A 27,943-nucleotide genomic window follows, 5' to 3' on the forward strand; every position below is an offset into this window, starting at 1 on the left:
TCAACTATTCTTCTATTGCACACTGATTATTTACCTCCATTCCAAGAAAACTAATTATTTACCTCCACACTGGAAAAAAGTAGCATAACACACAAAGCACTGAAATTGCGTAATCACAAATAATGATAGGTTCATGATAAGTAGATGGATTCTCATTTGAAGTTGCATAATCACAAATAAAATGTCAAAAAAAACTTCTAGAGTTATTCTTTTTTTACTTTTTCTTTTTCTTTTAGTCCTTTTTAATGTTTTCCTTATGCCTCATGGCCATATGGCACAACTTCTCATTAAAGCTTCTAAGGTTTTTTAATGGTAATGAACCAAACGTTCTTCTTCGAGACCATATTCCCACTTCTTCTATCAAGGGTATTATTCAATTGTTGATTCTTTAGCATTTAACCAATACACCAAATCCACCTCTCCATGTCCTTGCTGGCTGCCTCAGACATCTAAGGCACACATGGGTCACAAGTGGCCCTCACATGTTTCCCATACAAGAGAGGTATCTCATACAGCTAGCTAAATCACTAGCTATGTCTTCTTAACATTTTCAATTTGATACCAAAACTGCAGTCTACACAGCTGCATGCAGAGTCATATGTACGACCTTTCCTCAGAGCAACCTTACAGGTCGAGCAACCAAACACAAACTTCCCAACCAAATCACAGACACATCAAAGATAAAGCATAAAACAGCTCCAGTTAACTAATTGAAGTACAATGTTGGCCTGCATTCTAATTCTGAGAATGTCCTCTCTCAAACATTCTCAAATCTAGCATTCCAATCACTTTACATTTTAAATGCAATTGAACATCAAAGTCTAAAACACAAAAGAAATTGACCAAATCAATTGAATTTATTAGATAGGTTAGAGGACAATTCCGAAGTACCTTTCTATAATTAGAGATGAACCCAACTACTTCAATGCCCAAAACCCTCCCTAACACACATACCTACCGCAATTACTAACGAAAAATAAATCACAAGTAAAAACTTAAAACAATGATGACCAAAGCCAAATTGCAACAACAATGAACCAATGAAATAGAGGGAAAGCACATCGAAGAGCACCTCCGTGATGCCCAACTCGAATAGGCACACTATGATTCGGGTTTTCTACAGAGGATCATGTGCATAGGAGTGAAAATCCCAGTCTCTCCACCTCTAGTCAAATAATCAGCAGTCTTGAACAGCATCTCATGCACATCAACAACCCCTTTCGGAGCAATCCCCAACCAACCAAGCACTGTTACCAGTATATGGTTCCTCCAATACGCAATTCTCCCCATCTTCAACCTAGCCCACCACGGCCCTGCCGGAGGCTTCGCCAAATCCTTCTCTTTCACCACCTCAAACCCGACTTTTCGCGCAATTTCTACAATGTCTCTGTAACTCCTCAGTCCAGGCAATGCATCACCCCTCTCAATTCCCTGTATGATCTCCACATGCTCTGCATCATCTTCTCTGTACAATTCAGTAGTTACCCATTCATATGAGACATACATTGACCCAGGCTTCAAAACCCTAAAAATCTCGCTGTAAACCTCTTCGAGCTTCGGCGCGTGGCACGTCGCTTCGATCGAGTAGGCGCCGTCGAAAGAGTTATCCGGGAACGGCATTTCGAGAAAGTTACCGCATACCACCTCGCATTGCGATTCGAGACCAGCTTTCTTGTTGTGTAAGTGAGCGCGGTTCACCTGGTACTCATTGATCGTGATTCCAACTACATTAGCACCGGAGTGCCTCGCGATGGCTCGCATCGGCCCGCCGACGCCGCATCCTGCGTCGAGTACCCGATCTCCGGCTCGGATTCCGAGTAGATCTGCAGCCATCTCTTCGTGGACGCGCGTGGCATCTCGGTGCGACTTCCCGGCCACGGACGGCGAGAAGTGGAACGACTGGCCCCAGCCCCACTCATAAATGTCAGTGACGAGGTTGTAGAAAGTGTCGACGAACGCCGGAACTTTTTCGGCGGTCTCGATCTCCTTAGGACGGCGGAAGAATGACCAGTATTGCTTGTAATTGTCCCGGACTTTGTCTCCGGAGATGGAGCCGCCAGAGAGGTGTACGGCTCGTTTGCCTTTACGCTCGGCAGCGCCAAGGAGGAAGACGAACCAGTACACACCGCCGGCGACAAGAGAAGCTGTACAAAACAGAGCCAGGGAGTCCATAGTGAAGAGCGGGCAATGCGAGAGTGACAGCCAGGTTAGTTTTTAAGTCCAGAGTAATTTGGAATGGGGTTAAGAGTGTGTTTTACAACGAAGTGTTTCTATATTTTATCAAAGACTTGATAATTTTTATGTTTCAAACTATAGAAAGACTAGAAACCTTTTTTTAGAATACTTCCAAAGATGCTTTAGTGATTTTAAAAAGTGTTTCTAAAATTTTTCAATTATTAGAAATACTAAAAATATTTTTTAAAATTATTATCAAATATATTCTAAGAACATATTTTACAATGATTTTAGGAAGTATTTTTAATATTTAAAAAATACTAAAAATGGTTTCAAGAATCACTAACAAACACATTGTAAAGTACGATTTATAAGTGATTCTAGAAAGTATTTATAACATTTTTAACACTTAAATGATAAAAAATTTTAAGTATTAAAAATATTAAAAACGTTTTCTAAAATCACTATCAAACGGGCTCAAAAAGTACATTTGACAATGAATTTATGAAGCATTTTTAATATTTTTAATACTTAAAATATAAAAATTTTAAGCAATAGAAATACTACAAACAAACACTTCCAAGAATCATTGTCTTAGATTGTGTTTGTTTATAATTTTACGAAACATTTCTAATCCTTTTTATCTTTCAAGTATTAAAAAATATCTAAAAAAATTTCCTAAAATCATTACCAAATACATTCTAATTACCACCTAATATATATATATATATATATATATATATATATAGTATATGCTCAATTTACACATCCACCTTAATATAATTTATATTAAGTCATTGGTATATTTCCGATATACTAAAAAATTTAAAATAACCTTCTCATTTTTTCTGTACATTCTTCTTCTTCTTTTCTCATTTTTCCGTTTTTTAACAAATCATAAGACAAAATTTTCTTCTCCCAAACTTAGCCATCAACCAAAAAATATTTATAAATTGACACCAACATTTGTTTCTTCTATCTAAATATAATTTAGGGTTTATTATTTATATTATTTTTGACAATTGTTTATTGTAAAATTAGTCTTTTTATAAAATAAAAATAAAATAAAACATATGGGACTAACTTATAAAAGATAGCATGCCTGGAATTAAATTAAAAGGTCACACCCGAGGTGGGGTTCAAAGGTATAATGTAGGATGCTCTTAAAAGTGCAAAGATGCCCTCAACATTTTTCAATGACACAATATCATAAGCTTCAAAGATCATTGGTTCTTGTAATTTTGAATAATTTTTTTTTTTCTAAACTTAGAAAAAAAATGTAGTATCTCACATCACTCAGGAAATGAATGAGAAAAAGTCATATATGGAGAGCTTTCACAACGCACTATCGATGCTTTTTGAGGGTATGGACCCGATAAAAAGCAAAATCAAGAGTAACTAGTGGATTGCGTGTGCATTGTTGTAACCATGAACCAAACAATATTGAGTAGAGAGTGTGGTTATAATAATAAATAAAAAAGGTCATGGTCATGCATATATCTTACTTCTAATTTTGTATTATTTATTATTCATTACTTTTTATTGTTTTGATGGATGTTTCTTAACATTAAAAAATGCAATTAAAATAAAATAAGTACTGATTGTCTGTCACGAAAAAATTAAGATTAAAATTTCCTAATTTTAAATTAAATCAAAATTTTGAAAGAATAATTCCTAACTATCTACTAAGATTTGTCTATAATAAAAAAGAACTCATAATTTGGGGTTCTTTATTATTCTAATGACTTCAATTAAATAGCTTAAAGCAGTTGTAATATTGATCATGACAAAGGGAAAATGTTGGTATTTGACTCATAAAAATTTCACTATTGAAATTTAAATAAACATGTTAAGGATGGGTTTAAGAGTTTTTTTAAAACTAAGACAATTTCATGATGAGTTTGGGTATTGCCTTGCCTTGCCTTGACCCTTGCTCTACCCCACCTTTATTATATAAAATTAAATTAATTTAAAATTTATTTTTCTATTGTTAATATATATAAAATAAAATTTTACTTTTTGATAAAATAAGTTATAAAAAATATAATATTTTAATTATTTATAAAATATATTTATTTTAATATAATTAAATATATATATATATTTTAAACAAGATAAGATGGGATGGGTATAAGAAATTTGCATATCTTGTGACACTTAAAGTTTTTTAGTCGGTGGGAATGAGAATTATTTTTAATAAACTAGGAGACAAGATAGGGGACCCATTGCAACCCCACCTATTGTCATCCCTAATCTAACCAAAAATAAAATAACATAAATTAACAAAATCTATAATTTAATTGCATCAACGATGAAGTGATTAACCCTATGTTTTATTGTGGAAAAATATGAAAAAAATAAAAAAATATATCTAAATTATTTTATTTACTTTTTAAAATTTATTTCATTTATTTTTCTTCAAAATATATAAATATTTCACTAATTTTATTTATATATTTTTTTTTCATATTTTTATGATAATTAAATATGAGAAAAAAAAATTCTTTACTTAATAAATATAACAAAAATTTAGGATTATAATTTGAAGTGTTGGAATTAATTAATTATTGGATAATTAACATACTCATAAAACCCTAATTTAAGAATTTAAGGTGATGAATTATTATTTAAATTGACTTTTAAGCAGAGCTTAATCCAACATGGTTGTATATATGTTGTATTATTATGAGCCAAAGTGATAGTGTGGGTCCATCTCCATAATTCAAGGGCCTTCAATGATAGACATAAAATTGAAATTTATTTTCATTTACATTGATGGAGACATATGAATTGGTCGTCAGCTGTCAAGCTTTTTGGCAAACCAAGTGGAAGATGCCAAAGTAAGTGCTGCCATTACGGAAGACACTGTTGTGCAGAGCTCCATTGCCGCAAAAAGTGGTGGTTTATTTACAAGATAACGTCAAAAGTTCTTGGCCCTACGGAATTGGAAGAAAATTGAGGCTTGATGATCCTAAATGTGTAGCAAGAAAACATTTTTTCATTGAGAAAAGATTTTGAAATTTTTATTTTGGATATTTGGTAAAAAATTTATAAGATTCTATACGTATAAATTCTTCTTAATCTTGTAAATATGTTATAAATTAACCAAGATTTATTGGAATTAGAGCAGATAATATCTACACGTTTTAATATTTTAAAAAATAAAAACTTAATATTTTTTATAATATGTTATAATAATCATTTTAAAAATATTCTTGTAAAATCACCAAAAACATTACAAGCAAATTTGTTTTAAATATTTCTTAATTTTGGTCAAATATCTTATTTTCTTTTCAAAAACATTTTTTTTTATGTTAAAAACTTAAACATGCTATTTACAAAATACTTTTAAATTATTCTAATCGATTAGGTAATGATTTTAAGAAACACTTTCAATTTGTTTTAATAATTTAAAATTTTAATTTTCAAGTATTAAAAATGAAAAACGTTTTTTAAAATCATTATCAAATATAAATTTTAATACATTTATGAATGATTTTTATTTGAAACACTTTTAATATACAAAATGTTTATTAATAATAATCCAATTAGAAAAAAAACTATCAAAAATTAAATTTGCATTTGAATATAAACAAAACACCTAATTTTAGCACTGACATACATAAAAAGATATGATTTTTATAAATTAAAAAAAAAAAAAAAAACCACACACACTATATGCTAGTTAAAAATTACTTAACCCTATTCACGCACAATACTATAGTACTATCTTTAGTTTCCTTAATATTAAAAAAAAAAATCATTTTTCAAATTATTTTTGTATTTTTATTGGCATATTTTATTTTAGTTTCTATAATATAATAAAAAATTCTTTTTTACGTATGTAGGCATGGTTAATCAATTCATGTATGGAAGTTATTGTAGTGTTTACGTATTACTTTGATGAACATTTTTTATATAAAAATAACGAATTATCATCTCCTATACGAGAAGTCCAAATCCAATCATCTTTTATAAAATATCTTATATTATAAAAATATGTCTAATTGAGAAATCAAATCGACGTAAAATCATATACATTATATCTTATATTATAAAAATAAGTCTAAACGAGTCAAATCGACGTAATATCGTATACGTTACTGATAAAGGAGAGAAAGGATCACTTCATCCACACCCTTCTGTGGTTTGACTTTCACTCTCAAAATTCACCTACTGCTTTGACTTTCACTGTCAACATTCACTTACTCCCTTACCATATGCTAAAAACCACACCTCACAGGGTCCAGGATCCGATTTAAAATTTTTGTTCTTTAAAACAAAAAATATGTTTAATAAACAAATAATATTTTTTATTTTAATTCTTAAAAACAAAACTCAACTGTTTTTGGATAACATCTTTTAAGAAATAATTATATAAACATATAAAATAATTTAAAATAAAATACCGAATATAAAAATTATTTTTAAAATATATTTAAAAATATTAAAAATATGTTAAATTATTTTAAATTTTCAAATAAATATTTGTTATATAAAAATTAAATAATAATTTTTAAAAACTGTTTTGAAAAATTAATTTTCAGAATTATTTTCGAAAAAAGTTATCAAATGATTAAAAATGATTTTACAACCGTTTATAGTTTTTTTAATATTTAAAAAATAAATATTTTTTAAAATTATTGTAAAAAGCACGTGAAATATTTGATAAAATTTAAAAAATATAAAAAATTACTTGTACCATTTTCTAGATAAACATCCTCTCGTAAAAGCGCTTTTTGGAAAAAAGCACTTCAAACAACAACACTACCAGACCGCTAATCATCTCCATTACCTTCTTTTGTTTCAAAAACAAACTACTGTAGAAATCAAGTGAAAGCATTTACCCCTGGAAAGAACTTGGAAGCTACGTACACTCAGCGTCAAAGTTATTTTGTCAATTCTCTCAAAGTGCGAGAGGAACTTCGGATCTAATTTAAAGGTGAAAAAAGAAAAAAAGAAAAAAGTCTAAAGGGATATACGTGTACTCATTCTCCGAATTATAGCATAAAGGAAGAAGAAGAAGAAGCAGAAGAGGCTTTGTGGGTGAGGGGCGATGGAGAAGTTGGCAGGCCTGACACACCTCTTCGTGACGGTTTTGCTGGGGAGTTTCTCCGCCTTCATAGTGATTCCGGCCATTACTGACGTCACCATGTCTGCGCTCTGCCCCGGTAAAGACGAATGCTCTCTCGCCATTTACCTCTCTGGTTTCCAGCAGGCGGTATGTGTGTATACATATACTAATTTCAGTGTGATTTTGTGTTTTCTGATTTCCTTTTTCTTCCTCTCTGTTTTTTATTCTCTTTTGTGTGTTTTTTCTTTTAAGTTTTATGCTTCTTGGTTCGAGTCCATGGAAGAAAATGAGAGAAAAAGGAAAAGGGAAATTTTCCCACTAACCAAACAAGCCAAACTTAGATTTTTTTTTTTTTCTTTTTTGGGTTTTTTTCATTTCCTCATTTTTATTATCTCTCCCGGACGCGTGGGCAAACTTGATACACCCGGGAGTCAGGTCCAAGTGTCGGGATTCTCTACCTAACTTTCAGACCTACTGAATTGGGTGTTCATAGCCATCCAAACACATCCCATTTTTTTTCCGGGTTTTTCCTCCATCATGAGAGGAACCCGACAAATATTTGAGAAGAAATTCTGGGAAAAAAACAAAAGCAAAATTTGAGAAAGACAAGCAACAATTAAAAGCTTTGGACTGACATATGCTTCTGTTGGTTGAATTTTCCTTCCGCCAAGCTTAACTTCAACTTTCCATATGAAACTTAAGAGTTTTTTCTCTTTTTTTACAATGATCATGAAGACAACAAAATCTGATACGAATATTGCAGATTATAGGACTGGGAACCGTTGTGATGACACCTGTAATTGGGAATTTGTCTGATGAATATGGAAGGAAGGCTCTGCTCACAATTCCAATGGCCCTCTCCATCATTCCCTTGGGTAAGAAGATTATCTCTTGCTTAATGATTGATGCTTCCTCCTGCAATATTGTGTGGAGCCAAAGCAAAGCGTCCATAAGGTTTTTAGTAGCTTTGTGGTTGACCCTTAGTATCCACTGAGTTAGAACTATTTCTATTTCAAACTAAGCATTATTGCACCTAAAATCATACGCATTTTGAATCATGGGACCTCAGTAGTGTTCAATTTTAGGACTTTGGAAGTATAGTTTTGCCTCTTAAGATTCGTATTTGGGACTTGGTTGTTTACAATGTTACGACTCTACTTATAAGTTAAATTATTATTTCAAGTTACTGACTTAAAATTTATTATTTATTTTTTACTTAAAAATTTCAAAATAATTTAAAACCGATGATGGTGATTCTTGGGTCAAGGAGGCGTGGAGCAGTTCTGATGGGGAGAGCCATGGAGGTCACAATCATGGATCTGAGAAGGTCCATAGGGCAGAGGGTAAAATGGTAATTTGGAATTAAAAATATTTTTACTTAATAATAAAACTGATTGTAACTTTTAAGTCGTAGCCAAATATATAATTCACATTATGCTCAATTAATGGTCCCATTTCTGAAGAAGAGCAATGGGAAACCATATGGCATACACAGTAGATTTTTCCTCTTTCACTTTCAGATAATCTTCTTGAGCAAGAAAGAAGAAAGAGTATGGCAGGCAGCAACCACTTTTACTCACCCTCTTTAGCTCTTTGGGGTTCGTGGCTAATACTATTCATTCCTAGGCTCCTAGCTCTAGTTAGGCATTTGTCTTTCCCCTTTTCCAATTCCCATTACTTCACCTTCACTTTGTGGTTCTGTGGACCCTGGAGGCATGGACTATTGGGTTGCTAGTGTAGAGAAAAGCACTGGAAAGACTAAAGACTCGATTCTTTAAACAAGTGCTTTCACCTGATCAAGTATCTTTTGATTTTTCTTGGGGGGTGGGGCGGCGGGGGGTGGTTGGCTAATACTCTTTACTTCCTATTTGTCTTTTCCTTTTTCCAATTCTCAGTGGCTTCATTGTCACCTTGTGCCTCTGTGGTCCATGGAAGCATGGACCGTCGGGTTGGTAGTGTAGAAAAAAAGCTGGAAATACAAAGTGTTACAATCAAGGACTACCTCTGTATAATTCAAATAGGAAGTATTCATCTCGAGGCTTAACCAGCCAGAGGTACATAGTGGGACTTACTCTCCACAATGCGCCCAACTTGGGTCTTGACCCATCCTGAGGCTGATAATGAGACCTAATTATCTTTGACCATACACAATCATCATGTGGTCATTTACAGTCATCACATTCATAAGGAGCAACTAAAAATTCCTTCCTGCCCCAACATATAACTAAAGAATTCCAACCTATAATCTAGCTCTAATATTACTTGTCAGAAAAAATGATTTGAGTCATCTCATCTAAAAAACAGCCACAAAACCCCATGTCCCGTTTGTTTTGAGAGGAGAGATTACGTGGTTATACTAATAGAAGTACCTTTTTACAGCTATATTGGCATATAGCAGGACTACCACCTCCTTCTACGCATACTTTGTGATCAGGACTCTTACTGCCATGGTTGGTGAAGGCAGTATAAACTGCCTTGCTCTCGCATATGTGGTAAATGATCTTAAACAACAACCCATCAGCTTGTAATATTAGCTTTGAACTCTATACATTTGCCATTACATTTTTCTCTCTTTCTTTCTCTTTCTTTCTTTCTTCTCAGGCAGACAACATTTCAGAAGGCCAACGAGCCTCAGCTTTCGGAGTTCTATCTGGGGTAGCATCTGCTGCCTTTGTCTGTGGAACCCTAGCCGCCCGCTTCCTCTCCACTGCCTCCACCTTTCAGGTTCTTGTTCTCATACAGTCTAGATCTTCTCTTGTTTCCTTCCTCGTCAGTGAGTTGGTTTCTCATGTTCCTACCGTATTTTTGAGTCAGGTTGCCACCCTTGTATCGATGATTGCAACCGTTTACATGAGAGTTTTCCTCAAGGAGACTTTCCCCAAAGGCGATTCTTCACAGGCATTATTGAAAAAAGAACCGGGTATGAGTCCTGACGATGGTAACTCATCGGAGAAGATACAGACATTCAAGAAAATTCCATCTGTTGGAGACCTGATCAGCTTGTTGAAGTGCAGGTACTTGAGGCTTTTTCCTTCTCATTTTTTGCATGAAATATTAGGTTTTTCATGATCATTGGCTTTCCAAATCCAAGTCCATTTAGTATTAAGAGATGAATGATCCCAAGTGATCAGTCTCAGTTTTCTTGTTCTCTATATGTTTTGACATACCAGATACTTCGCAAAACCTTTTGTCACAGGGCGGCATTTTCACAGGCTGCAGTCGTCGTCTTCTTCAACGGTCTTGCAGAGGGTGGCCTCCAGGCCTCACTGTTGGTACTCTTCTTCCTCCATTGTGTGGTAGATGGGAAATGATAATAACTTTGTTTAATTCCTTTTGGGTATGTTTTCTTCTATACTTGCAACATAGTATACCTTTTAAAACGATCAATTTGAGTTAATATCATATTATGATCAAATCAAAAGCTCTTTTCAAGCTCAATAAGAATTTCTTTGCCTTCTAAATATTATGACTCCAGCTTGGGAAATACCCTACTGATATTCTTAACGTCGAGTGCTTCTGAATTTGACCCTTCTGGTCCTAATAAGTTGGAAATTTTTTGCCATTGTAGTACTTCTTGAAGGCTCGGTTTCACTTCAACAAAAACCAGTTTGCAGACATAATGCTAATCGTTGGGGTCATGGGGACCATTTCACAAGTATATTTTCTACTATCACCCTTGATTTCTTTCATTTCAGTTTCATAGACTCCTCTTTCTCAAAAAATCATCATCATTTGTGGTCTCTGCAGCTGCTTTTCATGCCCTTGTTGGCGCCTCGAGTATCAGAAGAGAAGTTGCTCTCTATAGGGCTCTTCATGGGATGCACAAACGTATAAACCTCCTCTCATCTTCTTCATGTTTTCCATGTATGACCGTCTATAAACTGAATATATGATGTTTGGTTTCCGGGAATCATGCAGATATTTCTCAACAGCATCGCTTGGTCATTCTGGGTAATCCATTGCAATACCTTTTCCTACTGCATCACCAAGCTCCTCCTACCCTTCAAGAAGTATGATGATATCCATATTTTTAAACTACATTGCAGGTCCCATATGCCATTGCTGCGTTGGCTGCTTTTGCAGTATTTGCTAACCCTTGTGTGAGTTCTGAGCTCTGTCTCCTCCTGGAACCGCTAGTACATTGCACAAATGCTTATCAAATAGCTAAGTCCATCACAAATCACTAATCAAAGACACTGCATTCCTGCAGGTACGAAGCATCGCATCGAAGCAAGTAGGCCCCAATGAGCAGGTACGTTTCTCAAAAGGGCATCAAGCTTATGACTAAATAACCCATCTAATTGTATACTGAAGTTTAGTTCGGTATCAGGGAAAGGCTCAAGGCTGTATATCAGGCATAAGTTCCTCAGCCCAGATAATTTCTCCCTTGATCTTTAGTCCTCTAACAGGTAATCTGAGAGTTGATAAGAACCCCATTTGTCTTTTATACTTTGGAGGAAGAAAGGTAGGGTTCTAAACTAACGATTCATCGATCTTGTCTTCCAGCTCTATTCTTATCTCAAGGAGCACCATTTTATTTTCCTGGTTTCAGCATCATGTGCATTGGATTTGCTTCAGTAAGAGCACTTACCTTACTACTTTTGTAACATAGTTTCATATGGAAAGTGAAAGTTGAAAGAGCCACTTCTATTACTAACCACCAACTCATGGAAAAATGATCGCAAACTTTTAACCAATCAGAAATATTTAACATGATGCAACTTGAATCCAAACATTTATAAGCTTGATTGAGCCTTGATCTATCAAGAGTTGGCATTTCTATCGAGTCAAATATCGACAAATTTACATTTCTGTTGTATCTTATGTTTCATGGATTCAGTTTCATGAGTCAAAAATTGATGTGCAGATGATCGCCTTCATTCAGAGTACTATGATAAGGGCTGTTCCTCCTATTTCAAGTCAGCCAACCAGCAACAGCATCGAGGCCTAGTTCCAAATCTTTGTATGGTCTACTACTACATGTAAAAGGAGAAGCTTCTTCCTAATCCTTATACTGCTCAGTAAGCAAATCTTATTCCTCGAAAGCTCTAGCAGAAACCGGGAAAAACAGCTACCAGAAGCTAAAATGAACTGAAGTACTACAACAGTTTGCAACTTTGACATGGAAGAAGCACCCTAGAGGAAGAACCTAGGGAAGAAACCAACCTGGAAGGTATAAATAACTATGAATCCTGCAATCATGTTACTATAGAAAGACTAGCTTTGTCCCCTAAACGCAATTGTAATCTCGATAATAGCCTAGTTGGCTAGGAACTCAACCTTTAAAATGAGCTGTCCATTGGCTTTGAGAAGAGAGCATATCATATTACTGTATCTTATTATTATGAGCAAACCATGGTCTCTCTTTACCCTCCATCTCCATCACCATTTTTTAGGGTTTTTGGCCCGTTGTTTTCGGAATATGGACATTTACAGTTCAAACTCTTTGTAAACTACCAAAAGGGGGCACATTATATGATGCAAGCTTAATTGTATCAGCCAGGGACATCATCTCATCATATGTACAAGTGGAAATGGCAAGAAGATTTAACCATAACTTACCAAAATAATTAAAACATAAATAAGGGAAAAAATAGAAACAAGAAGAAAAATCATGAATCAAAGTAACTTGTATAGCAAGATCCCCCACTCCAAACAGGTTGAATTTAATCCCTACATTATAGACAATTACCATCATTTTTATTGGGAGAAAGGTCACCTCAACGTCATTCAGCTACATGGATCTTCAGCACTGCTGGATGTATCTCCATCATCAGAGGAAACATCACTGTTGGCATTAAATGTCATTATGAGATCGAAAAGTTCCTGATCTCCGACCAAGTTCTCAGCCAAGCTTGCAGCACCGTGCTCCTCCCGAGTTGTCCTTAGTTGCCTTTGCAATGAAAATAGCTGTATCATCAGGTCCTGGGGCGAAGCCAAGCGGTACATCCTGTCCATTGCCTTTGGTTTCTGGAAACAGAAAGTGAAAAATCACAAATCATCAATAGCATCACAAAAATCACCAACAAAATCATCATCCCCATCATCGTCATGGTCATCACCAACATCATCAATGCCACCACCACCACCACCACCATCATCATCATCAATGTTGTCATTGTAATCATCATCATCATCATCATCACCATTGTCGTCGTCCTCCTCCTCATCATCACCATCTTCAGCATCGTCGTCGTCGTCGTCGTCATCATCGTCATCATCATCATCATCATCATCATCATCATTATCATTATCATCGTCGTCATCATCATCATCATCGCCATAGAAATAATTGTTATCATCGTCAAAGGCAAAGTAACGATGAAATCTAGCTGGTGTCATAACCTTCTCCAAACATGTAACAGCAGAGAAATTAGAATTTCCTCTGCTGCCTACATAGACCTATCTATAAACATCACAAAAACAACATTCGAGGTTTGGGGGGGAGGGCACCAAAGAATGGGACAACAACATGAATAATCAGACATCCAGAAAGCTACTACTAAGGAGTAGCAAGTGACTCAATTGTGTCCTCTATATTTTTATTTATTTATTTACTGATTTTTGCACACGCGGAATAGGGTGGGTGGGACAAAGGCACATAAGAATCTAAGAATGCCAGACAATGGCACAACCTGATTCATGGAAAGTACAAGGACGTGCTAAAAAACAAACTTTATTTTTCTAGCAAGCCAGTCAAAATTACTAATAGTTTAATGCTAACCGCCTCAGAACCATAGTAGGATCTTGGACCCGCATGTTTAAGTCACCCATTCCAAATTAGGATTAGGGTTAGAACATGACTGCCACCAATAAAAAGCCCCCAGAGAATATCCCTTCTCCCCACACCACCAGAATGGATCACCTATCATTCATTCAATAGTGTATATCACCCAAAAATTGACCTTGGTTAGCATGAGGACCCAACAACTGTGCTCATTTAAACACAAACAAATTGGGTCTAGAAAAATTACCAAAGTGTTAAATCAAACCATGATTTTGTCAAGATATTCTAGGACCAGATGGTATTTATTAGGTTGTTTCCATCGTATTTTTCTCAGTCAAATATGTGCAGACGCATGAGCATACTAAAAATCTCAAGTTTCATTTACTAATTCAAGATCTAAAATTTCTGGGTAAGGCCTCAAGATCAAATATATCGACAATATCTTGAGGTGTTCTTTGCCTATCAAGTATATATGTGTGTATATGTGTAGGTAGTCTCTAACAAATATTAACCTTAAAATGACAAAGCATACCCGTTCAATTGTTTTAGGCAGGATAGCTTTCTCAGTAGCCTTCGGAGTCCATATCTTGATGTCTTTCTCAATTCCACTGCTGGCAAGCACTGTAGCATGAGGATGAGACTCGATACAGTTGACCACATGCTGATCAGCTTCCATTACACGAATGAGCTCCCCACTCTTCTTCCAAATGAATATGCGGCCACAGTCTGACCCACTCACCACATACTCACATTTAGGCCCAAAGAAGCCTACACCCTTCACTGTCTTACAATTTTTGTGCCCCTTGTAGACTTGGGGAGAAACATTGTCATCAGTATCCATAGTTGATGCTTCCAAGGGATGATCTGCACCACTGCCCAAAGAAGCTGGAGAAGCTGGAATAGGGTCAGGTCCCAATCCGATATCCTTTGTGAAAAGATAGATGAACTCATCATTGTAGGACACAAGAAGCTCTCTCTGGTCTGAGAAGGACAGGCCTGTTATTCCCACATATGGATTACCAATCAAATGTGAAGGGCAAAAGAAGTCTATGGGTTGATCAAAATCAGTAGATCCATCCCACTTATATTTGCGGATATCATAAAGTCGAGCATATTCATCTGACCCTGCAACAGCAAACAGATTTGAATTCCTTGGATCTATTGCAATCGCATTTAGTTGGACAACGGCCCGCAATCCCCTCCTCCTTTCTTCAATTTGATGGCATGTCAAAAGTTCTGTAGCTGCCCTAGATCTCAGGTCAATCTGTAAGAATACAGACATTATCACATGGATGAATGCTCCAAAACATGGTGATCAAAATATAAAGAGAACTATCAGATGTGTCAGATAACATGAAAAAAGAAGAAAAAAAGAAAGAAAACCATGAAACAAGATGAATAATCAATTCTGTACATAAAACCTGATGTCCAATCTGATGAGCCTCCAAAGTGAAACTCAACAAAAATATGAGCCCCATCAATAATTTACTATATTATCTGCTATGAACAAAAGTTCAATTTAACCAAGTTTACTTAGATTCTTTGACAGAGAAAAATTACAGAATTAATAACTTGAAGCTATTATAACTCACATGCTGAACCAATCCATCTTCACCACAAGTGTAAAATATGTAAGGGCTCCCAGGCTCAATGGCCAACTTATGAGCTCGTCCCTGATGTTTGGCTAGCAAAGTAGTCTCAACCCGCCCACTTTCTAGAATCTGAGCACGCCTCACCTATAGTTAAGCAAGGGCTCCAATTAAAAATAGACATTAAATCCACATCATAGATCTTGAAAGCAAGAGTAAGACAAGGTGTAAAGATTTCTTTAATAAAAGGCATACATAAACTATGCATGACATGAATATCATTCAATCTATCTATCACAAAAAAAAAAAAATGAATATCATTCAATCTCACAAAAAGATCTTTAATTTCATCAAGTCATGTGAGATAACATTCCTTCCCGTCTTTGATTCATGACACTGAAGCAGATACATAGAGGGGTTAAAAAAAATGCCAGTCATGAATTAGGTACCAACTCCTAATGAAATAAGGATGCTCCACATCATGCTCTCCCCAGAAAAGCATTCCACTTTTAAACACAGGAATTACCTGGCCATCTGCTGCGCAAGTAACAATGCTTCGATCATCTGTGTAAGGCATGAACTTTGCTTGGAAAACATTGTTAATATGACCAGATTCAAATGAAAGTTTGACATGCCCAGATTCCCAATCCCATAGTATAATCCGCCTGTCATCAGAGCCTGACACAAGAATTTCACCATCTGCATTGAAGCTTACTGTGTTCACACAACCTCTGTGCTTTTCCAGCTTCCTATAGATATCAAATTGAAGCACAAGATCCTGAAACAGAAAAGAACCATCTAAATACATCTTTCTAGGTAGTTTCACATGGAATTTCAGCACACCAAAAAAAAATAATGCTTTTCACAGGGCTGACCATACTGCCATAAAAGACCTTCTGCAGAGGCATAGGATGAAGAAATCAAGATTCCAAAGAGTCCTTTCTATCTTTCCCCTACTTTCTCAATAAGTTGTTTCTTTGTATGTACAAATTATTGTCCGACCCATAAACCAAAATAGGGTTGTTAGAGAAATATTTGTATTTTGGGTAAACATTTGGGAAAGAAATTATAAAACACAGTAACATATGGAACTAAATCTTAAGACAAACTATGACACCTGCAAATATGTCAGACAAAAATAAGTGTCTTTGTTTACAAAAATAAGTAAGATTTCAAGGACAAGGCTAAAAAGACACTTTTTAGCACCACTTTCCCAATTCTTCTCCTCACAGCAAGTAGGGGAAAAAACATTCACTATTTCACAAAGCGGTGGGGTATGATTTGAGCACAAACTTGTATGAAGTTAATATTTCATCTCAGGTAAACATTTGGGAAAAGAAATTATAAAGCACAGTAACATATGGAACTAAATCTTAAGACAAACTATGGCGCCTGCAAATATGTCTGACAAAAAGAAGTGTGGTGCAATGGAAGGTTTGTTTCAAAACGAAACAGAAAAACACTCAAGAACCAACAAATAGATCACAATAGGATCTAAAAATTAGAGAATAATTCTGAAAAAATATATTGAAATCCTCTCTAACAATTACAACGAGCCTTTAAATAATGTTTATAATGAAAAAATCAAGGAAACAACTAAAATAAGAAACTAGAAATAGGAAACCAAGATAATTGGAAACTAGGAAAACTAGAAAAGAAATAGGAAACTAATGTTGAACCTACAATAGAAACTAATAATGTAGGAAATAGAAACTAATGATGTAAGAGGCTAAAAATAGAAACTAATGATGATTGTGTTCAATCCCCTCCACTTGAAGAAAACTCGTCCTCAAGTTTTGTGATTGCAAAGAAAACTCATCTAGAGGACATGTGTGCGGCTCCTTGACTTGCTTAAAGAAATCTAGGCTCGCTATGTTGGTGAATAACGGCTTATCTTTCTTAGTAACCGAATTGTTTTCTGACGATTGAGACTGTGGCATCAAAACAATCTTCTTGTCAAACCACCAAAAAACAAAAGTATTATCTTGACCCTTATAAGTGACATCAACATCATAGTGCCACGACCTCCCTAATAAAATATAACAAGCGTCCATATCCAGCACGTCACATACGATCTCATCTTTGTAATACTTTCCAATTGACAAAGGAATTTTGCAAACTTCTAGCACTTGAACTTTCATGCCTTTGTTAATCCATGCAATCTTGTACGAAGAAGGGTGTTCCTTAGTCTTCAAATTTAGTGCTTTCACCAAAGCCTTGGAAACAAAATTCTCGCTACTTCCACTGTCAATTATCACGTTGCACACTTTATTACGAATAGTGCATTGAGTCCGGAATATTTTATGTCGTTGAGAGTCGTCTGACTTTTTTAGGGTAAGCAAAAGTCGTTGGACAATGCATGTCACTTCTTCTCCCACATCTCCTTCTGCAAACTCAACACCCTCATAGATATCTTCTTCAAGAACCCGTTCCTCTTCGCTGCCATCTTCTTCTAAAAAGTTAACAAATTGTCTATTTGGGCAATTATTTGAAAGATGGCCTGGCTGGTTGCACCGGAAACAGTTCCCTAGATTTCGACGTGCATAAGGGTCATTATTGATTCGTTGTTGTTGCCAGTTTCAGCCTGGAGTATTAGATCGAACAGGGGTTGAAGTTTCACTTCGATTCTGTGTCAAATTTTGAGTTGAAGGGGCATCTTTTTTTTTTTATAGGTAAATAAGAGATTGTATTAGAAAAGCCTAGAAAAGGCAAAAAGAGTACACATGAAGTATACAAGCAATGCCCAAGAAACTAGGCAAAAAGAAAAAAGAAAACCTTTCACCTATCTAGACAAAAGCCACTCTATAAAATCAATCAAGGACAAAGAATGATCCTCTAAATACACCCTACCCCAATTCACAAAAGTGTACAAAAAAAAAAGTTTTAAAACTTGGTTGGATCGTTCAGTGTCATTGAACACTCTTTCATTTCTTTCCTTCCATAAAGTCCACATTAAACAAAGGGGGGCAGCCCTCCAAGCCTTTTCCTTTCTCTTACTCACAAAAGCACCATGCCAACCTATCAAATTCCTTTTGATTGAGGAATGCAGGACCCACTGCACATCAAAAAGATTGAAAAGCAAGCTCCAAAGCATTGAAGCCTTCTTACAGAAAAGGATCAAGTGGTCACTGGTTTCCTCTTCCACTTTACACAAGTAACACCTATTTGGCATATTCCAATCCCTTCTTTTGAGCTGCTCAATGGTCAAGATTCTGTTCCAAGACGCTTCCCAAGCAAAAAAGCTTACCCTCATGGGAGCCCAAGATCTCCAAATAATACTCCAAGGAAAAGGGTCATTAGAGGCTTTTGTGAGGGAACAGTAGAGAGATCTAACAGAAAAGGAGTCGTTCTTGCTATACTTCCAACTCAAGACATCCTCCGCATCTCTATTCAAAACCGAAGGATGGAGTTTCCGGAGCAAGCCTTCCACCTCTTCCATTTCCCAATCGTTAAAGTGTCTTGAAAACAAAGGATTCCAACTTCCCACCTCTCTATCCTCCTCCCAAGCATCAAACACCCACTGATCCTTGTTGACCACCAATCAAAACAAGTTAGGGAAAGCATCTTTCAAAATTTGGTCCTCACACCACAAATCCTTCCAAAATTTGACCTTCCTCCCATTCCCTACGACAAAACAGGATCTAGAGTGAATGTTTTCCCAATCTTTTCTAATAGCTTTCCACACTCCCACACCATAGGCTCCCTTCACTTCTCTCGAACACCAATCTCCTTCCTCTACCCCAAATTTGTCTATGATGACTTGTTTCCACAAAGAATCCCTCTCTACAACAAATTTCCAGCTCCACTTCCCAAGCAAAGCTTTATTTAGGGCCACAAGACTGTGAATACCTAAGTCTCCTTGTCTCATATCAACACAAACCGCACTCCAATTCACCAACTGCATCTTTTTCTCTAAGGCGCCACCGCCCCACAAGAAGTCTCTTGGGATATTTTCAAATCTTGTACACACTTTCCGCGAAATGACAAAAAGAGACATAAAGTAAATTGAGAGACTTGAAAGAGTGCTCTTTATCAAGGTAAGCATCCTCCCTTTAGAAAGATATTGTCGCTTCCACAAGGACAAACACTTTCTGAATCTCTCTTCCACTACGTCCCACACCCTTGAGGATTAGAAAGGAGCATCCAAGGGTAGGCCCAAGTAAGAAGAAGGGAGCTTCCCAATCTTTCACCCCAATATCAAAACGATATTCTCCAAAGAATCAACCCTTCTTACAGGGATAGCCTCACTTTTATCCCTGTTCACTTTTAACCTAGAAATCGCCTCAAACCATAAGAAGACCCAACTCAAGTAACGCAATTGCTCACTATTAGCCTTGCAGAATAAAGGGGTATCATCAGCAAACAGAAGATGGCGTAGATCCCTTCCTATTCCACTACTGCTTCCCACCTTAAACCCCTCAATGAAACCCCCGCTTTTGGCTCTGAAGAGCAACTGGCTGAGAATCTCCATGACTAATAAGAAGAGATAAGGGGATAACGGATCACCTTGTCTCAAACCCCTAGTGCTGCGAAAAAAGTCTGAAGGGGATTCATTAATTAAAATTGAGAAATTAGCTGTGAAGATGCACCATCCAATCCAATTAATCCACCTCTGCCCAAACCCCATCTTGGACATAACTGACAGAAGGCAGTCCCAGTTGACATGATCAAACGCCTTCTCAATGTCCAATTTTAGAAGGAGACCCGAGAGATTATCCTTCAACCTAAAGTCTACAGCCTCATTTGCAATGAGCACAGCATCCAGAATCTGCCTATTCTGAATGAAGGCATGTTAGTACTTTGAAACCACCTCCCCAACAACTAGTTTCAGCCTATTTGTGATGTAGGACAACCCTAAGAGGGTTGCCTACACTCAAGGGTAGGTGGGCTAGGGTTTTATTTTTAGGGTGTAAGGAGAGGAATAAGGAATAAATTTTATGGTAGAGAAAATTATAAGATGAGAAATAGAGAGAAAGAAGAAACAATGAAGAAAAGATGGAAAACCTTAGAATCTCACTAAGGCCTTTTAGGAGTCTCACCTAGAAGAAAATCAATGGAGTCTCACCATTGAGGGTTGCAACCTTGCAATGAAAGAAAGTATAATATTATTCATCAAATTCATTCCTTTGATTTACACTGATTAGCCTATTTATAGGCTTCTCTAAGAAATTAAAGTCTACTAGGAATCTAATAACCTATTATGATTCTAATTCTAATTATAACATCCAAAGTTTATTAGGACTCTAATAACCTATCATGACTCAAATTCTAATTATATTATAACTCAACTAGCTAATCCTAATTAGACTCCAACAAATATTAATCCTAATTTAATTCTAAGTAATATTAATTCTACTTTAATTACAACTAATACTAATTCTCTCTCTTGATATATATCTTGAAGATTCATCGTCATCAATTTGCCAAGACTGGCGAGTGATTTGTAAAGGCTCCCAACCAAACTTATTGGTCTGAAATCTTTCAACTCTTCCGCATCCCCTTTTTTTGGGATCAGAACAAGAAAAATGGAGTTTAGACTCCTTTGGATAGTGCCAAGGCGGAAAAAATCACCAAAAAATGTCATAATCTCAACTTTGGTAAAATCCCAGGAAAAATGCCAAAATGCCATGGTGAAGCCATCCGGACCAGGTATCTCTGGAGAAGCTGCACAGGGCTTCGAACACTTCTTTTATCTAAGAAAGGCTCCTCTAAACTTCTGGACCTTTCTGTCCCCAGAACACGAAATTGTAAATCCCCAATTCCTGGTCTCTAGTCCTCAGTTTCTGATAACAAAGTCCTATAAGCCCTACACACCCCAAACTTGATATCTTCCTCACTAGTAAGAGTGTCCCCATTAATATTCACCTTGGATAAAAAGTTTTTTCTCGCCTTGGCGTTGGCCATCTTATGAAAAAATTTGGTATTCTTATCACCCTCCTTTAACCAGATTTCCCTTGATTTTTGCCTCCAGAAAGTTTCTTCCATTAAAACACAATTCTTGTACTCCTCCAAATCCCCCGTTTGAGTCTCTACTTCCTTAAAAGACAAGGGACTAACACTCTCCTTTGAATCCTAAAACTGAATTCGAGAAAAGGCCTCAGATTTTCTAGCAGAGACATTACCAAAAACTTCTTTATTCCATCTTCTTAGATCCCTTTTGAGAGCTTTCAACTTTTCAGCAAGGCAATGGTTGTTAGACCCTGCAACCGAGTACCCTGTCCACCACACTTTTATTAGTTCTTTGAACCCATCCGACAAAAGCCACATATTCTCAAAGCGGAAAGGAGTCTTGCCTTTTTTAACCTCCCTGCCCTCCAAGGAAATGGGACAGTGATCAAAGACTATTCTAGGGAGAGCACATTGAAAGACACCCAAAAAATGATCCTCCCACTCATTAGAGATTAGAAAGTGATCCAACCTTGAAGCTGCTTGAGAATTAGGACCACCATACCACGTGAACTAACCACCGGAAGAGGGCGGATCCTTTAGACTCAACTCCTCGATGACCTCAGAGAACCTTCTCATCTCTACTGTCAGACTAAGCCCATTCCTCATTTCCCCTAGAATCTAATGGAATTGAAATCCCCCCCACACACTAGGGATCATCCCACAAGCCTTTAATAGTACCCAATTCTTCCCAAAACTCCTTTTTTTCCCTTGATAAGACTAGTCCATAGACACTAGTGAACACCCAAACAAAGCCATCTTCCACATTCCTAAAGCGACCTGAGATGGTAAAACCTCCGCGCTCTAGCTCCAAGAGCTCTAGAACCTTATTGTCCCAAAAAAATAGAATGCCCCCTGAGGCACCCCCAGCATGAATTGCACCCCAGTCCATAAACCTTCCAACGCCCAAGCTTTTCACCACCTTTAACGACATCTCCTGCACCTTTGTTTCTTGAAAACAAACTAAATATGCCTTCTGGGCTCTAACTACCGAGCTAATCATCCTCCTTTTCTCCTTGTCCTTGAGCCCTTAACATTCCAAGAGAGGATTTTGATCTTCATCAATCCACAAGGATCATTTCCCATTTGTTCCTGCCACTCCTTCTATTCGCAAGCGTAGGCTCTCCATAGCTAACCGTACAATCCAGTCTCTTAAGTTTCTTTTCAGAGCGTGATGCAGACACCACTTTCTTCTTTCTCTTTTTACAGAGGGTCCCCCCACCAGTCATCTTCTTCAACTTCTTTAGCAGCAAAATAATTTTTTCTTCAAATCCCTCAACCAGCATTCCTAGAAATCTACTGAAATCTTAGAAATTGGAAAGCTCCTTGTCAAAGGGCGGATCCTCTTCGGAGGAAGCATTCTCAGGGAAAACCACCTCTGACCCATCTTGCAGAACCATAGATGAAGGCCCCTTTACAATGTCGGCCCTTACCTCTAGCACACCCTCTTCCCACTCAAGGGATCCTCCCCAATGCTTCAGAAACAATGTTGTCCCTCTGCAATCTTTGCCCAAAGCAGAAGAATCCGACACCCAGAAAGGAGTAGAAGAAGAAGAAGGCCTTCCCCTCAAGAAGAACGAGACGAAGAGAGCATACCTTGGAATCTGAGAACTTCTTCTAAGAGAGCGATGCCTGCTAGAGGATTTGCGTTCAACTCCGAAGGCATCGGAAATGATGCACAAGGGTCAAGGCCTTGGGGAGGACCCATCGCCGTGGACGGAAAGCTAGGGCACCAATCGTGAAGAGCTTCTCTAGGAGAAGAGAGGAAATTCTCCCCTCCTTCGAAAAGACAGGCCCGACCCACTTCCAACTGGGTCTTGCCTAAGGAAAGCCTTTTAAGGCTTCCTCTGATCGTGAAGGGGCATCTTTATTGTTGTTATCATTGCTGCCTGAAGTTGTTGACCCATTTGGAGCATGAGAAGCTTCTTGGGTTGGTCGACGAAAGTTACCCTGAGTGACCACTGTGGACCTATTGATTTGACTTTCCACTTTCATTGCCAAATTAATTGCATCTATCATGGTCCAAACCCCTTGAAGAGCCAGTCAATTTTGAATGGCCGGTTTTAGGCCCCTAATATAACAAGCTATTAATCGATCCTCCGTCTCAAACAAATTAACTCGAGCATTTAATCGATAAAATTCCTCCATGTATTCGTTCATAATCCAGTTGGCTCGCCGACAATTTTGATATTGTTGATATAAAAATTGTTCATAATCCGAAGGGAGAAATCGCCTTTGTAATAACCGTTTGATCTTGGGCCAAGTACAAACACATTGTTTTCCTTGTCGTTGATGATTATATTGAAGTTGTTCCCACCATGCAGAAGTTCCGCCTTTCAACTTATATGCCACGAGCTTTACTTGATTTTATTATGAAATATTCAAATAGTCGAAAAAGTTTTCGACAGTATGGACCTAATCGAGAAAATCTTCAATGTGTAGTCGACAATCAAAGCTTGGTAAATCCATTTTCATCCTAAATTCTTAGTTATTTTGACCCTAATTGTTAGCCCGATAATTGAAACGAAAATCATCTTCTCCAGATGAACAATCCAACCTTTGTTGCTGCCTTTGTTGAATATTCCTTTGCTGTGGAAGTCGAAAATCATCACCATCTCGAAAAGGTGGACAAAACTCATCTTGTTCATCAAAAACCCCTCATTGGAGGTTGTCGTCATCACGACGCCTAGGAGCTCCCCAATTTCGACCCTCATACACTCGTAACAAATAGGGCTCGTGAAAATCGCGATTTGCGGTTGGACTCGTGTGAATCGCGCCTTTGCCATCGATTTCCAACCTGATCTATGGCCAACGTCGGTTGTCGTAGTTGCCCTCTTGCCAGTCGCCACGTTGGTTTGGTTGTCACTCCATGGGTTCATGTTTCCCTTCGATAGTCAACATAACCACCATCTGCATGAGGTTGCGAAGAGTCTCGTCGATCCCGTCAAGTCGTTGCTCGATTTTTTTGAACCATCGTTCGTTATCGATGGTTTGTTTTCCACTAGAACCGTCGTTAGCCATTCCTTGCTCTGATACCAATTTTTATGCAGCAGAAGGTTTGTTTCAAAACAAAACAAAAAAACACTCAAGAACCAACACATAGATCACAATAGGATCTGAAAATTAGAGAATAATTCTAATATATTGAACTCCTCTCTAACAATTACAACGAGCCTTTAAATAATGTTTGTAATGCAAAAATAAAGGAAATAACTGAAATAGGAAACTAGAAATAGGAAACCAAGGCAATTGGAAACTAGGAAAACTAGGAAAGAAATAGGAAACTAATGATGAACCTACAATAGAAACTAATAATGTAGAAAATAGAAACTAACCTAAAATAGAAACTAATGATGTAGGAAATAGAAACTAATCTAAAATAGAAACTAATGGTGTAGGAAACTAAAAATAGAAACTAATGGAAATGTAAACTAATCTAAAATAGAAACTAATGATGTAGGAAGCTAAAAATAAAAACTAATGATGATTGTGTGCTGCATCAAAGTGTCTTTGTTTACAAATAAGTAAAATTTCAAGGACAACACTAAAAAAACACATTTTAGCACCAGTTTCCCAATTCTCATCCTCACAGCATGTAAGGAAAAAAATATTTTCTATTTCAGAAAGCAAGTGAGGTAAAATTTGAGCACAAACTTGTATGAAGTTAGTTCTATAAATGTCAAGTCAGAGAAAGTGGAATTTTTTTCTCAATTGATAACTGCGCCACATTCTTTTTCTTTTTTTTTTTCTTTTTTGGAAAATAGCTGAATCACTAATGAATGACATAAAAAATAGCCACAGCTCCTTATGCTTTCAGTTCAAACAAATTTGCATAAGAGTCAAGGGATCTCAAGCTTAACCTTACTATCATTCAAATGAAGGACCAGAAAGTAAACAATTTGGCACAATCACTACCTTGAGAATATGAAGCCGAAAGATTCTTGATAACCATAACCATAACCATAACACTTCATAAGAAACGATGCCCACTCATGAGTCATCAAAACAACTAATGAGCAGGCAAAAATTATGCTTGTTGCCTAGGCAATCTAAGTAAAACCTATAACATCTATGTTATAATATTACAAGTACAACTGTTCAAGATCAGATTGGCATATGCAAGCATGCAACGTAAAGCAATATTGGAAAAAATAAATAATGTAATGAGAACAATTAAAGGCACAAACCATCTCCCTTACTCGGGTTTCAGCCTAGTACTTTTGGATTAAAAAAAAAGGCAAAAACAAAAGCATTAGCTAGAAGATTAATGAAATAACAAGGACCAAAAGGCCAATATGTACACAAATACACATAATACAATATACATGTGTAAACACTGAGGGCAGGATGAGAGAGAGAGAGAGAGAGAGAGAGAGAGAGAGTTGCAATGCCAAACTATTGCCGTGAATTACAAGCATCAATGCAGAAGAAGAATAATATGCCCATAGAGGAGGTTCTAGTTTCAGTTCCATGTAACAATAAAGGGTAGGGGTTTTTTTCTTTCTCTTTTTGGAATTTCACTAGGGGGTTTCCAACCCTCGTGGGAGCTAGGTGTTGGTGGGAAGGTGGGTTTTAATCTTTCTCTTTTCTTTTCTTGATTGCCTTTGGGGCTATATCTGTATACTCCGTGTGTACTTTGTTGCGCCTTTTTGCAAGCGCTTTTAATATATTCTGCTTATTTACCTATCAAAAAATAAAGAAAGAAAACAAAGATTACCTATGAAAGAATAAAAAATAAAAAGAATCATGGTGAATTTCATATTCACAGATTCTTTCACATTACAAGGCTAAATCAGAGGTTACATGCCACTATGAAGCTCTGGAGCACCCTGTACACTAAATACCAAGAGTCTTAATGTGCCTGACTTTCATAATCTTTCCAGTAAAACCGTTAAATATGGGGCACTAGGTTCATATACTTACTAATAAGCAATTGAAACTGAAATGGCTTCAAGGGTACATTGAATGATGGCAACTGGGCTGAAACAATCCCATCAGATGAAAATGATAGCAGAGGAAGCTGCCCCCAAAGTGTAGCTCAGCGGTAGTGCCCCTTGGCAATGAACCAAAGGTCCTGCATTTGAGCCTCCCTGGTCTATTAGTATAGGGTAAACAGATGGGCCCATATCAACCGGGGTTTGCTATAATGGCAGTTGGGATTAATGTCTCCCTGTCAGGGTGGATTCCTCATCATCAAAAGAATGATACCAGAGGAAGCTGGCAGTCCATATATCCCACGTGAATCGCAGCTTGGTCTGATGGTATTGCTCCAAGCATAAATAAGATGTCATTTGCACATTAAGTTGCAAAGATGCTAAATTAAAAAAAGCATATCAAGGCACAAACAAAGAAAAAGTTTAGTAGCTCCACGTGATGAAGATAGAACACACTAATATGGAGAAGCATGTGTCAATGCAGAAAGCAATAGATTCAACTACTTCTCCAAACAAAACTCCATTCTTACCAAGAAAGTTTAGTGAAAAAAAAAAAAAAAGAATTAAACCATAGATTATTCTTTTCTCATCTACCAAACAGAAAGCAAACTCCAATAATTCACAAAAGCAAAATTACTCAATGTCCAAATTGATTACAACTTCTACCAACTCCCCGGGAAAATAACAAAAGGCATGGGAAAAATACTCAAAGAAGCTTTTCCCTTCTTTCCCCTCATATTTTTCCCAGGAACGAACCAAACAGAACCCAACTAACAGATCACAAACATAATCAACAAACAAGATCATTCCTCCTCCCAACACAATAACCGGATTAATAACACACAACACCACCGAACAAAATTCGCTATCAGAAAACCAAACCATGAATTAGGTTTTCCATATTGCGGGAATCAGAATGCACCGATCTTAAAACCAAGAAACCACACCACAACTCCCACCTCCCGGACCCAAAAAGAAAAAAGAAACAAACAAACAAATAAACAGAGGGAGAATTGGGTTTTCGAGAAAGAATACCTTAGAAGCGGCGAGGCGATGCGCGAAGCTTCTGTTGGGGAGCCCGCCGACCTCCCGCTGCCAAACGTCGACGACTGCTCTGTCCAGACTCGTTGTAGACCTCCTCCTCGACATCGTTTGCTTCTGAGAAAGAAAAATGGGTGATTGGTAAGAGAAAATGAAGGAAAGTTAACAGCGTCCTCGAGACTCTCACCGATCTTTTGATTCGGTTTTTCTAGAATGATTCAAGTTGTTTTCGCTGAATTCACACCATCCCACATCGATTAGTACTGAAAATATATACAGTAAACACCATCTGAGATGCCTTTCTCTCTCTAAGCTCTCTTTCTCTAATTTTTCTCTTACATGCCCGTCTCTCTACTTTCTCTCTCTAAACTCTCTGAAAGTTTTCTCCCTCCCTACTCTCTCTTTCAATGCCTTTTAGGAATGTCCACGTAACGTTATCAGAGGATTGGAACGGTGG

At 36.9% G+C, this 27,943-nt stretch overlaps 3 protein-coding genes across 6 annotated transcripts; 1 reads left to right on the top strand and 2 right to left on the bottom strand.

The window, feature by feature from the left end:
* Window positions 1-838: 838 nt before the first annotated feature.
* On the bottom strand, window positions 839-2,264 carry LOC100262458 (24-methylenesterol C-methyltransferase 2). Its single transcript, XM_002280657.5, has one exon. It carries the CDS (start codon window positions 2,170-2,172, stop codon window positions 1,102-1,104), a length of 1,071 nt encoding a protein of 356 aa, XP_002280693.1. The 5' UTR covers window positions 2,173-2,264; the 3' UTR covers window positions 839-1,101.
* Window positions 2,265-6,954: 4,690 nt separating this feature from the next.
* Window positions 6,955-12,625, top strand: LOC100257341 (uncharacterized). Its single transcript, XM_002280672.4, has 14 exons — window positions 6,955-7,396; window positions 8,013-8,124; window positions 9,629-9,741; window positions 9,851-9,973; window positions 10,064-10,263; window positions 10,446-10,521; window positions 10,818-10,904; window positions 10,997-11,077; window positions 11,168-11,200; window positions 11,296-11,349; window positions 11,460-11,501; window positions 11,580-11,658; window positions 11,756-11,826; window positions 12,117-12,625. The coding sequence occupies exons 1-14, from the start codon at window positions 7,232-7,234 to the stop codon at window positions 12,198-12,200; spliced, it is 1,320 nt and encodes a 439-aa protein (XP_002280708.1). The 5' UTR covers window positions 6,955-7,231; the 3' UTR covers window positions 12,201-12,625.
* A 239-nt stretch (window positions 12,626-12,864) lies between these two features.
* On the bottom strand, window positions 12,865-27,909 carry LOC100251996 (uncharacterized). Of its 4 annotated transcripts, none has more exons than XM_010648222.2 (6): window positions 27,674-27,909; window positions 27,481-27,603; window positions 16,092-16,343; window positions 15,569-15,712; window positions 14,509-15,240; window positions 12,865-13,219 (listed from the first exon to the last, which is right to left on the bottom strand). In XM_010648222.2, exons 2-6 carry the CDS (start codon window positions 27,592-27,594, stop codon window positions 12,980-12,982), a joined length of 1,482 nt encoding a protein of 493 aa, XP_010646524.1. In that variant the 5' UTR covers window positions 27,595-27,603; window positions 27,674-27,909; the 3' UTR covers window positions 12,865-12,979. The 4 variants fall into 4 exon arrangements, with proteins under 4 accessions (XP_010646524.1, XP_010646516.1, XP_010646519.1 ...); XM_010648214.2 differs by having other exon boundaries at window positions 12,865-13,594; XM_010648217.2 differs by having other exon boundaries at window positions 12,865-13,594; window positions 27,481-27,897.
* Between the last annotated feature and the right edge of the window lie 34 nt (window positions 27,910-27,943).

The sequence above is a fragment of the Vitis vinifera genome, chromosome 3, assembly GCF_030704535.1.
Source record: "Vitis vinifera cultivar Pinot Noir 40024 chromosome 3, ASM3070453v1".
NCBI lineage: Eukaryota > Viridiplantae > Streptophyta > Magnoliopsida > Vitales > Vitaceae > Vitis > Vitis vinifera.

Coding starts and splice junctions, on each gene's coding strand:
- LOC100251996 (XM_010648214.2), bottom strand. CDS start 27,594: ATGTCGAGGAGGAGGTCTACAACGAGTCTGGACAGAGCAGTCGTCGAC. Junction 16,344..27,480: donor ATCGCCTCGCCGCTTCTAAG/GTATTCTTTCTC, acceptor TTTCTGTTTCAG/GATCTTGTGCTTCAATTTGA. Junction 15,713..16,091: donor CTTGCGCAGCAGATGGCCAG/GTAATTCCTGTG, acceptor GCTTAACTATAG/GTGAGGCGTGCTCAGATTCT.
- LOC100262458 (XM_002280657.5), bottom strand. CDS start 2,172: ATGGACTCCCTGGCTCTGTTTTGTACAGCTTCTCTTGTCGCCGGCGGT.
- LOC100257341 (XM_002280672.4), top strand. CDS start 7,232: ATGGAGAAGTTGGCAGGCCTGACACACCTCTTCGTGACGGTTTTGCTG. Junction 8,125..9,628: donor CCTCTCCATCATTCCCTTGG/GTAAGAAGATTA, acceptor ACCTTTTTACAG/CTATATTGGCATATAGCAGG. Junction 11,350..11,459: donor CAGTATTTGCTAACCCTTGT/GTGAGTTCTGAG, acceptor GCATTCCTGCAG/GTACGAAGCATCGCATCGAA.